This window comes from Sapajus apella, unplaced genomic scaffold (genome assembly GCF_009761245.1).
Source record: "Sapajus apella isolate SASKATOON/1434 unplaced genomic scaffold, GSC_monkey_1.0 scaffold59, whole genome shotgun sequence".
In the NCBI taxonomy this organism is placed as follows: domain Eukaryota; kingdom Metazoa; phylum Chordata; class Mammalia; order Primates; family Cebidae; genus Sapajus; species Sapajus apella.
The window spans coordinates 8,822,423-8,836,330 of NW_022436999.1; the positions used below are offsets into that span (position 1 = coordinate 8,822,423).

The following is a 13,908-nucleotide window of genomic DNA, read 5'->3' on the forward strand; positions in this document are numbered from 1 at the left end:
AAAAAAAAAAAAAAAAAAAAAAGCAGAATATAGAGGGAGCTCACACAATTCTATAGGAAAAAATCTAATCCAGTTAAAAAATGGGCAGAAGATCTGAGTGAACATTTCTCAAAAGAAGACATACAAATGGCAAACAGGTATATGAAAGATGTTCAACATCATTAATCATCAGAGAAGGGCAAGTCAGAACTACAATGAGATATCATTTCATCCCTGTCAAAATATCCAAAAGATGGGAAATAACAAATGCTAGTGAGGATGTGGAGAAAAGGGAACCCTTGTATACTGTTGGTTGGAATGTAAATTAGTACAACTACAACTACTGGAGGACTAATTTACAACTACTGTGATAGTTGTACTGTTCATATAGTAGTTGTACTGTATGAACAATTTGAAGTTTCCTCAAAAAACTAAAAATAGAGCTACCAGATGATCCAGCAATCTGGGTCTATACCCAAAAGAAAGGAAATCAGTATATCAAAGATATCTGCACTCATATGTTTGTTGCAGCACTGTTCACAATAGCCAAGATTTGGAAGCAACCTAAGTGTCCTCTACAGATAAATGGATAAAGAAAATGTGGAACATATACATCACTATCCAGCCGTAAAAAAGAATGAGATCCTGTTACTTCTGATGACATGGATACAACTGGAGGTCGTTATGTTAAGTGAAATAAGCCAGGTACACAAAGACAAACCTCCCATGTTCTGGCTTAATTGTGGGAGCTAAAAATGAAAAAAATCGAACTCATGAAGATAGAGTAGAAGGATGGTTGCCAGAGGCTAGGACGGGTGGTGGGAGTGGGGGAGGTGGGAGTCCCAGCTATATGGGAGGCTGAGATCGGAGAACTGCTTGACTTCAGGAGGCGGAGGTTGCAGTGAGTTGAGATCACACCCCTGTAACTCCAGCCTGGGCGACAGAGGGAGACGCTGTCTTGGAAAAACACAAAAAATGATAGATCAAAGTACTTTAATAAAATTGGGCCAAACATGTTATTTTAAACATGCTATTGTTTGAAATAAAAGGTATCAAGTGTAGTTAATAATTTAAGTGTAACAGAAAAGGAGTTAAGAAATCTTGAAAAACATTGTTGTACTTCATATACATCTTCTTTGCAACATGAGAGACTCATGTAGATATAAGAGATTGTGAAGACTGTTTCAAGATTGGAGTTACAATTATTTTTTAAATTTAGGTTTTCTGGCCGGCTGTAGTGACTCACGCTTGTAATCCCAGCACTTTGGGAGGCCAAGGCAAGCGGGTCACCTGAGGTCAGAAGTTTGAGACCAGTCTGGCCAACATGGCAAAACCCTGTCTCTACTAAAAATACAAAAATTAGCTAAGCCTGGTGGTGCATGCCTGCAATCCCAGCTCAGGAGGCTGAGGCAGGAGAATTGCTTGAATCCAGGAGGCAGAGGTTGCAGTGGGCTGAGATTGTGCCACTGCACTCTAGCCTAGGCAACAGAGGAAGATTTTGTCTTAAAAAAAAAAAAATTACCTTTTCATTGTATGCTAATATGTAGAATTCTGCATATAATATGTCCAGTTTAAAGAATAATTATAAAGCAAATCCCCATGTAACCAGTGCTCAAACAATGAAATACAATATAATGGCACCCTGGAATCCCTCTGAGTGGTTTCTCCTGCCACACCTGCCTCTCTGTCTGCAGAGGTGGGGCAGTCCTACTTTCTGCCTTCCTTGGTGTGTGTGGTTTAACCACGTACACATGCATCGCTAAACACTGCAGGTTCATTTTCTCTGTTTTAGAACTTTATGTGTTCAAGTCTTCATATTATTTGGTGACTTTTTTCTTTTATGGCTTGCTAATTTCGTTTATCATTGAGATTCATTCATTTCCACACTGAAATTCTGGTTCATTATAGGCTTAATGTAAGATATTCAGGCCATATTGTGTATTAGAAACAAAGACACCAAAATGCCCTATTCACTTTCACCTTCACTTTCCATCTATTTTATTATAATTTCTATTTCTTAATCTTTTCTCAGACCCATGTAGCTGTCTTCATCCTCCCTACCAACACCCCATCCGGACATCTTCTCTCATTTGCACAACTATAGCAGGCTTTCATCTGGTCTCCTGGCCTCCATCAGTTTTGCTGCCTCTCATTGGTTCTTCTGAAATAATAATTTTTGAAATGTAAATATTCATAGCTCTTCCTTGCATAAGTGAATTAAAAGCACCATTGTCTTAGAGATTGCTGTATAATGAACAAGTTCAAACTCTTAGGATCTTACTACATTGAGCCTTATTTTTTGTACTACTACTTTTTTTTTTGTTTGTTTGTTTTGAGACGGAGTTTTTCACTCTTGTTACCCAGGCTGGAGTGCAATGGCGCGATCTCGGCTCACCGCAGCCTCCGCCTCCCGGGTTCAGGCAATTCTCCTGCCCCAGCCTCCTGAGTCGCTGGGATTACAGGCACACGCCACCATGCCCAGCTAATTTTTTGTATTTTTAGTAGAGACGGGGTTTCACCATGTTGACCAGGATGGTCTCGATCTCTTGACCTCGTGATCCACCCGCCTCGGCCTCCCAAAGTGCTGGGATTACAGGCTTGAGCCACCGCACCTGGCCTTATTTTTTGTACTTCTATGTCTTTGAGTTGTTTAGAGTCGCTCTACTTCATAAACTCGGTTCTGGGCTTTTCGGGGAGATCAGATCTGTTCCACATGTCACTATGTTCTACTTGGACCAGGGGCTACCTCACAGGAGCTCAAGAGGCCAAGCCAAACTGTTGGAGCAGCACATCTATTGATATATCATTGACTACAGAAAGTCCTGTGTTCAAGCCCAGCATCAGTTGGTAGAGAAGTGTTTATTCTCTGCCCACTCTAATACACTGCAGGGTCGCAAGGCTGAGAGAGAAAATGAAGAATCGAGAACAGTAATCTAATACACCACAACTCTTGTCAATAGCAGTACATTTTGTCCTTATTTAGATTGCTAATTTGTTTATTTGTTCCTTTTGTTATTTTGACTATGATTTCTCATTAAAATGTCTTATTAAACCCGAAAGAGGGATATATGTAAAAGAATATAAGCAGTTGAATTTGATGTGTTGATATACAACTCTTGAGGGGTTCTATGACTTGGAGCAAATCAATTTAATGTTACTGTCTCATTTTCCACATCCAAAGGATATATTTTTACACCTCTCTCTCAAGAATTCTCAGAATATGCAGAGAATAATGTATTAGTCAAAAACCAGGATATTGAAATTATTCCTAGGTTTCTTTTACTTATTAACAAGGTGACAATGTAGCTTGACTTTGGCTTTGTACCTATACTGGTCCTTAAGAAGACGTCCCCTGTCTCTCAGCTGGGAAGTGTTATTAACCAGGAAGAGATTTAATCAAGAGATCATAGCAATAACCTTTCCTTCCCCCCACTCTGCTATAGGGCATAATGATTATATTTGTCCAGCTACAAATCAGTGTACAATCGATAAAAACCGGCGCAAGAGCTGCCAGGCCTGCCGACTTCGGAAGTGCTACGAAGTGGGAATGGCGAAGTGTGGTGAGTGCTTGCTTCCTTTCTGATTGCATGTGGGCCTTGCTAAAAGCTCTGTCCTCTGAGGAACTGGGGACATGTAGCTGGGAAGAGAAGATTTAGGACATAGTAATTAAGTATGTGCGTGTAGTTACGTTGGAGGGAGCATTGACTTATCCACAGTAACTGCAGAGGACAGAGCTGGGGTGAATGGGAACAGATCATGGGAGGCAGATTTTGGCCCCAGGTAGAGAAAAACTTTATACAGTTCTAGTGGTCTGACCACAGAATAGGCTACCACATGGGTTAGGGGACTTCTAGCCACTGGAGTCCTCAAACAGGGCTGGGTGGCCATCTGCCTGTGACCTTGAAAAATCCAGTTCTAGGCCGGGCGCGGTGGCTCAAGCCTGTAATCCCAGCACTTTGGGAGGCCGAGGCGGGTGGATCACGAGGTCAAGAGATCGAGACCATCCTGGTCAACATGGTGAAACCCCGTCTCTACTAAAAATACAAAAAATTAGCTGGGCATGGTGGTGTGTGCCTGTAATCCCAGCTACTCAAGAGGCTGAGGCAGGAGAATTGCCTGAACCCAGGAGACGGAGGTTGCGGTGAGCCGAGATTGCGCCATTGCACTCTAGCCTGGGTAACAAGAGTGAAACTCTGTCTCAAAAAAAAAAAAAAAAAAGAAAGAAAAATCCAGTTCTAAGGATAAAATCCTGGTAAATGTGCACGGTTAAAGCTTGTGACAAAAAAAGTAGAACATCTTGTGGATTACTGGAGTAGCCAGGGGAAGCTCATACCTATCCCCCGACTAGCTTTCTAGAAGTAGAAAAATATGTAGGAGTCAGAAACATAATGGAACTATGAAAAGTACATACAGCTGGCTGGGCACGGTGGCTCATACCTGTAATCCTGACACTTTGGGAGGCTGAGGTGGGTGGATCACCTGCGGTCAAGAGTTCAATACCAACCTGGCCATCATGGTGAAACCCCATCTTTAAAAAAAAAAAAAAAAAAAAGCAAAGTACATACAGCATAGATTTTGTTCTATGACAGTAATAGGTGTATACATATGTGTATACAACATATTTATGTATATATATTCACATTTTATACACACACAAAGAAAAGTAAGCAGTTTTAGTATATAACTGACAAAGATGCTGACACTCAGCTCCGTCCACCTGGCGGGTTTTTTTTCATTTGTCTGTACTCGCTTGTTTATATGCACTCATAGCAGCTTGCCTGCACTTACTCTTCTGCTGGCCAGTATTTTACCTGTGGTTAGTTGTAATTTTTCTCTTTGTAATTATTTGAAAATTTAAAACAAAAATCTCTTTACTCCCTGACGGTTTCTTAGTAGTGCTAAGAAAAGGCATTCTCTGCCTTTTTCTTTTTCTCTGTGTATATAACAGATTAGAACCCTCAGCTATTATAGTTCAGAGTTACAGCAGAAGTCCTCTTAATTTATCACACTTCTCTGGCTTCCTAGAGTCACTGATGTTCCTCTCTGGCTTCCTAGAGTCACTGATGTTCTTCATATCCTCTGTAAAACATCCTACCAGTGCCCAAAGGTAGGCTTTGGGCACTGGTAGGATGTTTTACAGAGGAAATGAAGAATATCAGTGTGTGTATTGGTTACTCTCTCAAACACTTAAACATTTCTGTTCCCATTGCTTCAGTTTATCCTTATCAGAAGCCAATGGGCTTCTTCTCAAACCTGTTTCTACTCAATGTAATTGTTACATTATAAAATTTAATTAAAATTTATGCAAACATATTATGAATAGGAAAAGACAGGTTTGTTTTTTTCTATGAAAGTTTAGTTGAAAGTTTTGAATAAAATCTTTTATGACTACTTGAGTAAAATCTTTTTTTTTTTTTTTTTTTTTGAGACGGAGTTTCGCTCTTGTTACCCAGGCTGGAGTGCAATGGCGCGATCTCGGCTCACCGCAACCTCCGCCTCCTGGGTTCAGGCAATTCTCCTGCCTCAGCCTCCTGAGTAGCTGGGATTACAGACACGTGCCACCATGCCCAGCTAAGTTTTTGTAGTTTTTAGTAGAGACGGGGTTTCACCATGTTGACCAGGATGGTCTCGATCTGTTGACCTCGTGATCCACCCGCCTCGGCCTCCCAAAGTGCTGGGATTACAGGCTTGAGCCACCGTGCCCGGCCCTACTTGAGTAAAATCTTAAAGGACTAATAGCTATTGAGATAGGTATGGGTGAGATTGGGGGGCAAAACATAAATGTGGGAAGATCCTGAATTCAGAATTCCTTAGAAGTATCTAGGTTCTTCCTCTGTTTTAAAGAAGCTGAAACTAAAAATCCAGAGATGTCTCATAGGTAGGTTTATGCAAAAAAGTGACTTTGTCTAATTGGCCCAGATAATTAAAGAGAAAGCCTTGGCTCCCTGACAAAAGATTGCAAATAAATGTTTTAAGTTAAACAATATTTTAAGATGAGTGTGTGTGTGTGTGTGTGTGTATTTCCAGAATGATTTCCAGCTTAGTCTTAAGAATGCTTTTGTTGTACCAGTGTCTGTTGCACAGCGGTAGCCCTCATGGCTCAAGGCAGTGTATGCTGGGAAGGGCATGGAGGTTGGACCCCATAGGGTCTGTTTCATCACTTCTTGCTGACTGTGAGTGTGCTCAAACTACTGAGCCTCTTTGGCCATCGGTTTTCTTATCTCTGAACAGAGATATCTGCTTCACTGGATTTTGTGAAGAATAAGTATGAAAACATGTATAAAGACTTAGCTCAGTACCTGACACTCAGTTTTAGTTTTTCTCCTTCTCTCTCCTTCCCTGGAAAGCTCATATGAGTTTTGATACAATACTGTTTCATGAGACAGAGTACAGAGGGATAGTTAAAGAAGCTTTCATAGAAAAGGGAATGAGAGAAATTTCTGAATTTAGCCAGAAAGTTTAAGAAAAGACTGTCTTCTCTGTGGAAATTACGGAAGAAATGAGATGGGTTGTTGCACATATACAATGGGATATTTCACCCTTCACTGACCATAGAGAAAGACCATTAGAGATGAACTTTCTTAATTCTGTCTCTCTCCTTTCCCATCACTCTTCCTATCTGCCCTCCCCCAAACCCTCTATGCACGCTTTTTCTTTTACTTTTCTTTTTTTTTTAAGATGAGGTTTCACCATGTTGGTTAGGCTGGTCTTGAACTCCTGACCTCAGGTGACCTGCCTGCCTTGGCCTCCAAAGTGCTTGGAGTACAGGCATGAGCCCCCACGCCCGGCCATGCTTTTTCTTCTATCAGGCCTTGAAGGCTTAGAGATTCTACCTGCATTTTGGATCCTCCTGCACCATCCTGCTTCCCCCTATTATTCTGAAACCATGTATTCTGTTATCACCTTTTTCTTCTGAATTTCTGATTTTTTTTTTTCCTTTTTATTTATTTTTAAAGATGGGGTTTCACCATGTTGGTCAGGCTGGTCTTGAACTCCCGACCTCAGGTGATCTGCCCACCTTGGCCTCCAAAGTGCTGATCTTTTCTTTTCTACTAAAGTTTTGATGTGGTCATATAATGGTAGGATGACACTCACTTAGACTAACCTTATGGATGAAACTTCATTATAAGGATACACTGAAATGTAAGGAGCCAGGAAATCCATCTGAATAGCCATGTATTTGGCCTATATCCCCATATTGCTAGGATAGCTCAAAATCTTTTGGATGCCATATCTTTCTATACCTGCTGTATATTCTTCCATGAAAGGGATTTGATAGGTAGGTAGTATAAAATAGAGGTTAAAAGCATCAGCTCTGGATTCAGGCTACTGCTTGGGTTTAGATCCTGTTTCTACTATTTTCTACCTATACCATCTTAGACAAGTTATTTGAGCTTATGTTTGGTTCCTCCTCTGTACATTGGAGGCAGTAATAGCTCCTATACTGTAGGGTAGCTGTCAGAATAATCTATGTGCAATATGCAATGACTGGTGCATAGAAGCTTCCAGTAGACGTTAGCTGCCATTAGTATCATTTATCACTATTATCATCATCATCTTTGGCTGGGGCTATTTGCCACTCTAATATGGAACACTCCTATTTGGTAGAGCAGCTCATTAAGCTCACTGAGAGGCAGCTGCCTAGGTTACAGCATGAAAGCCATAACACTAGAAACATCCTCGATAGAAAAATGAGTTCCTTGTCAAGGGCTTTATTTATTGAGTCTAGAATTCTCAGAACTCATTACAGGGCCTAGAACATTAGACTTTGTCAGTGAAAACTTGTCAAGTAAATTTGAATGTATGAGTTCAAAATCTCTCACTTTGGGTGTGTAAAGGGTATGTAAATCTGTTTTGTGAATTGCTTTTTCTTATCTACTCTACAAAAGAGAAATACATGATCATAAAGGTGCTTTTTTTTTTTCTTTTTTCCCATGAGAGAGCATCACTCTGCTGCCCAGGCTGGAGTGCAGTGGCACAATCTTGGCCTACTGCAGACTTGACCTCCTTGGGCTCAACTAATCCTTCCACCTCAACCTCCTGTGTAGCTGGGACTACAGGTGTGTGTGCCACCATCCCTGGCTGATTTTTGTATTTTTTGTAGAGACCTAGTTTCACCATGTTGCCCAGACTAGTTGAACTCCTGGGCTCAAGTGATCCTCTTGCCTCAGCCTCCCAAAGTGCTGGGGGATTACAGGCATAAGCCACTGTGCCTGGCATACAGGTGCTTTTTAAAACCATACATTTTGCGCCGGGCGTGGTGCTCACGCCTGTAATCCCAGCACTTTGGGAGGCTGAGGCGGGTGGATCACGAGGTCAAGAGATCGAGACCATCCTGGTCAACATGGTCAAACCCCGTCTCTACTAAAAATACAAAAAATTAGCTGGGCATGGTGGCGTGTGCCTGTAATCCCAGCTACTCAGGAGGCTGAGGCAGGAGAATTGCCTGAACCCAGGAGGCGGAGGTTGCGGTGAGCCGAGATCGCGCCATTGCACTCCAGCCTGGGTAACAAGAGCGAAACCCCGTCTCAAAAAAAAAAAAAACCATACATTTTGCAGCAAACCACCATGGCACGTGCATACCTATGTAACAGACCTGCACGTTCTGCACTTGTATCCCAGAACTTAAAGTATAATAAAAATAAAAATAAACATACATTGTGTTCCATTTTACCCTAGGTGTATAATTGACCTTAAACATCCGTAGCATTCTACTTGATTACAAATAAAATGAGTTATATTTTAGGTCTTTAATTCTTTCAGCAGTAAATTTGGTTCAAATGTTCTGAATAAATAGAGCCCTTTCTTCTACTATAACTAGTCAAGGTTAAGAGGAAATTCTGATAAATTTTCCTGGGAGCCAATAATTTAAATTTGCTCATACTTTCTAACTAATATTTATTTTTTTTAAATGTAGACTATTTAGTGAAAAAACAGAATCAAATAGGGTATAAAAACTAAGCATTTTGCAGATTTTAACTTTTAGGGTTTTTTTAAGAGGAAATTCATATAAAAGTTGTAACCCTGCTAATGACATCCTGACTTACAACATGTCTTTCTTAATTCCCATTTCACATTTTTGTCTTTAACCAATGAAAACTTATAAAGATTTTGGTGCTCAAATGTATAGAGATTTAGAAGTTATATTTTTGTTGTTGATTTCTATTTTTCTTATGGTCAGAGAATATGGTCTGAATGATACATATTTTACTTAAGATTTTCTTCATTGCCTAGTTTGTGATAAGTTTTGCAAAATTTCTATGGTCCTTATAGATCAAGCTTGTTAATTATGTGGTTCAAATATTCTACATTCTGACTTTTTGCTCTTTCTGTTGAGAGAGAGGTTTAAATATCCCATTATAATAGGGCATCTGTCAGTTTCTCTTTTTCTTGGAATCACTTTTTTGTGTTGTATTTGGGGGCTGTGTTTTGTTGTTTATGATTTTTTTTTTTCTGCATGGTCTTGCTCTGTCACCCAGGCTGGAGTGTAGTGGCGCGATCTCAGCTCACTGCAACCTCTGCCTCCCAGGTTTGTGTGATACTCCTGCCTCTGGAGGCCTCCTGAGTAGTTGGGATTACAGGAATGTGCCACCATGCCTGGGTAATTTCTGTATTTGTAGTAGAGATGGGGTTTCACCATGTTGGCCAGGCTGGTCTTGAACTCCTGACCTCAAGTGATCCACCAGCCTCAGCCTCCCAAATTGCTGGGATTACAGGTGTGAGCCAACTGCGCCTGGCCTATGTTGTTTTGAAGTATATGAGTTTAGGATTATTTATCTTTTATTAATATTCTAGAAATGAGTCTCCTTATCTGTAATAATAAATTTTACCTTAAAGTTTATTTATCTGATATCAATAGAGTAACATCAATTTATTTGGTTAATTTTTGCCTGTTATATATTTTTCTGTCTACTTTGTTTTTCTGTATGTGAGGTATATCTCTTATGACTAATCTATGTCTAGATTTAAAAATATATGATTTCAGAGTCACTCTTAAATGGTCAATTTAGTATTTTTTCTTTATTGTGATAACTAATATTTGGGTTCATTTCTATCTTATTTTGTGATTTTAAAATTTTTACTATGTATTTTCTACTTCTTTCCTTTTAGGAGTTAATCACATTTTTATGTTTTCTTTTTCTTCTTTTACTAGTTTGAAAGTCATACATTCTGTTTCATTTCCCTTTTTCCTTTTGAGACAGAGTCTCGCTGTCACCCAGGCTGGAGTCTGGTGGCACTATCTCAGCGCACTGCAGCCTCTGCCTTTCGGGTTCAAGTGATTCTCCTGCCTCAGCCTCCTAAATAGTTGGGATTACAGGGGTGTGCCACCACGCCCAACTAGTTTTTGTATTATTAGTAGAGATGGGGTTTCATCATGTTGCCCAGGCTGGTCCTGAACTTCTGGCCTCAAGTGATCCCTCCCCCCTTGGCCTCCTAAAGTGCTGGGATTATAAGTGTGAGCCACTATGCTTGGCCACGTTTAAATTCCTTTAATGACATTTCTATTTTTTTAACATGTGTTCTTGATTAATTTGAGAATTTAAGCTTTTATCTTCCCAAAAAAAGAATCTTAGAAATTCTAACCAAAATCGTTCATCTCTCATCTTACATGTTATTGTTTGATATTTTGGTTCCACTTTGTTTTTGTATCACCAAAACTTAATTATTGGATTGGGTGTGGTGGCTTCTACCTATAATCCCAGCACTTTGGGAGGCCAAGGCAAGAGGATCATTTGAGCCTAGGAGTTCAAGACCAGTGTGGGCAACATAGCAAGACCCTGTCTCTACAAAAAATACAAAAATTAGTCAGGTGTGGTGGTGTACACTGTAGTACCAGCTACCCAGGAGGCTGAGGTGGGAGGATCACTTGAGCCTGGTAGGTTGAGGCTGCAGAGGTCCAAATTCAATACAAATCCACCATACTCCCCCCTGAGTGACAGAGAGAACCCCTGTCTTTTTAGAAAAAAAAAAAAAAAATACAAAGAATAAGCATATAAATCAAATTTGCTAGTAATTTAAACATACAAAGTAAAGCAAGATGATTTAGTCATTTGTTAGATTAGCAAACATTAAAAATGATTTTTAATGCCCAATGGGTTCTGAGAAAATAGTCAAACTATTGAGCACTGGGCAACATAGACCCTATCTCTATAAAAATATTTTAAAATTAGCTGGGCATGGTGGCATGTTCCTGGAGTGCCAGCTACTCAGGAGGCTGAGGCAGCAGGGTTGCTTGAGCCCAGGAAATGGAGGCTACAGTGAGCTATGATTGCACCACTATACTCCAGCTTGGGCAACAGAGTGAGACTCTTTCTCAAAAATACAATTAAAGTAAAATAGTGTATATACTACAATCTAATTTTGTGTATAAAGGCCAGGTGCAGTGACTCATGCCTGTAATCCCAGCACTTTCGGAGACTGAGATGGGCAGATCACCTGAGGTCAGGGATTTGAGACCATCCTGGCCAACATGGTAAAACCCTGTCTCTACTTAAGTAAATACAAGAATTAGCTGGGCGTGGTGGCGTGTGCCTGTAGTCCTAGCTACTTGGGAGGCCGAGGCAGGAGAATTGCTTGAATCTGGGAGACAGGGGTTGCGGTGAGCCGAGGTTGCGCCACTGCACTCTAGCCTGGCGCCTGGTGACAGAGTGAGACTCCATCTCAAAAAAAAAAAAAAAAAAAAAAAAAAAAAAGCCAACTGTGGTGGTAGGTACCTGTAATCCCAGCTACTCAGGAGGCTGAGGCTGGAGAATTGCTTGAACCTGGAGACTGAGGTTGCAGTGAGCCAAGATCGCAGCACTGAACTGCAGGCTGGGTGACACAGTGAGACTCCGGCTCATAAATAAATAAATAAATAAATAATTTTGTGTATAAAACATGGAAAAACATAAAAGCATTAAAAAGACTGAAAGAGTTTATACCAAAATTTATTCTCTTCTATATTCTCCAGATTTTTTTCACTTAGTGATTTGAAATATACTTGTTTTGTGTAAGTATGAAAAAGAAATATAAACATATGCACACATGCATATAAACATTTTAAGAATGTGTTATAATAAAAGTATATTATTTGATACCTTTGGAAATATTCCCATTTTCCTACCTGAAGAAAATTCCTAATTTCATGGTTTGGAAACAGATATATGACCGCTCTTTATAGAGAAATGGAGTTAGCATCTATAGATGACCTGGAAATGGAAACCTAAAAAGTTGCTGAAAAGTTATGTTGTTGGTTTTGCTAGTACAGTCAAGACCATAGAATCTTTGATATGTGCCCCACGGGCTGAAGAGTCAGGCTTCTTTTACTTGACTATGGTTTTACCCTGGCAATTCGAATGACTCTGCTTTCCTCTTTAGGCTCCCGGAGAGAGAGATGTGGGTACCGCCTTGTGCGGAGACAGGGAAATGCAGAGGAGCAGCTGCGTTGCGCCGGCAAGGCCAAGAGAAGTGGCGGTCACGTGCCCCGAGTACGGGAGCTGCTGCTGAGCGCCCTGAGCCCGGAGCAGCTGGTGTTGACCCTCATGGAGGCCGAGCCGCCCCATGTGCTGATCAGTCGTCCCAGCGTGCCCTTCACCGAGGCCTCCATGATGATGTCCCTGACCAAGCTGGCCGACGAGGAGTTGGTACACATGATCAGCTGGGCCAAGAAGATTCCAGGTAGGGCTTTCTGGGTGTTAGTTTTCCATGTACTTGTAGAAAGGCCTGCTGCTAATATTTAAGGGGCAAGAGTACAAAGTAGAGGTCCACGAGCTGTGCCTAGGTATTTAACAGTTCCACAGCTGGATTTATAACTTTCGAGTGCAATATGTTCTTTCCTCCCATCTTGGCATACCTACCTTCAACAAGGCCATGTTCCGGTTTAGAATTCTGAGACTCCTCTGAGTTCTGTACCAGACATAGTAGTGCAGAAAGAGCTGTACGTTACCCAGCCATTTCTATTCTTGACTCCCTTCTTTTCCCATGGACAGATGCATCCCATACTACCTTGCACAAACCCCATCCTATGTGTCCATATCTACTACAGACACCTGTTGGCCACCTTTCATGCCTAGAGGTAGTCTGGGAGGATGGACTCAGGGAACCCACCCAGGCTCTGGAATCATTGGGGTCATTTGGGCAAGAAATCCTAGGGTCCTGGAACCTGGAACAGGGTTAAAATGATGGGCTCAGCTAGGTGTGGTGGCTCACGCCTGTAATCCCAGCACTTTGAGAGACCGAGGAGGACGGAATACAGGGTCAGCTGTTGAAGACCAGTCTGACCAACATGACAAAACCCTGTCTCTACTAAAAATACAAAAATTAGCCAGGCATGGTGGCAGGTGCCTGTTACTTGGGAGGCTGAGGCAGGAGAGTCGATTGAACCCAGGAGGCGGAGGTTGTAGTGAGCCGAGATCACGACAGAACAAGACTCTGTCTAAAAAAAATAATAAATAAATAAATAAAAAAGCTGGGCTCCACATTGACCCGTCCTTTGGCTGTGAACTCCTCACCTTGAAAGGAGGGGCATGTTTGGGTAGGATGGGGTAGGGTGCAGTATGACTGGTTTGGAAGTGAAAGGTTTGTCAGATGTTAAATAGAATTTTGTAAATGATTATTCCAATAGAGAATATTATGTACATAAGTATGTATGGACAAATAGAGTAAATCAATGGTTAGGCCGGGCGCGGTGGCTCAAGCCTGTAATCCCAGCACTTTGGGAGGCCGAGGCGGGTGGATCACGAGGTCAAGAGATCAAGACCATCCTGGTCAACATGGTGAAACCCCGTCTCTACTAAAACTACAAAAAATTAGCTGGGCATGGTGGCGCGTGCCTGTAATCCCAGCTACTCAGGAGGCTGAGGCAGGAGAATTGCCTGAACCCAGGAGGCGGAGGCTGCGGTGAGCCGAGATCGCGCCATTGCACTCCAGCCTGGGTAACAAGAGCGAAAC

The 13,908-nt window shown here is 41.4% G+C and overlaps 1 protein-coding gene across 2 annotated transcripts in view; it reads left to right on the plus strand.

The window, feature by feature from the left end:
- ESR2 (estrogen receptor 2) overlaps window positions 1–13,908 on the plus strand; it is a 71,020-nt gene that overhangs the window by 22,316 nt on the left and 34,796 nt on the right. For both annotated transcript variants that reach the window (XM_032246106.1, XM_032246107.1), the window contains 2 exons: window positions 3,423–3,539; window positions 12,337–12,636. In XM_032246106.1, coding sequence (XP_032101997.1) covers window positions 3,423–3,539; window positions 12,337–12,636 — 417 coding nt within the window. The remainder of the gene's footprint in view (window positions 1–3,422; window positions 3,540–12,336; window positions 12,637–13,908) is intronic.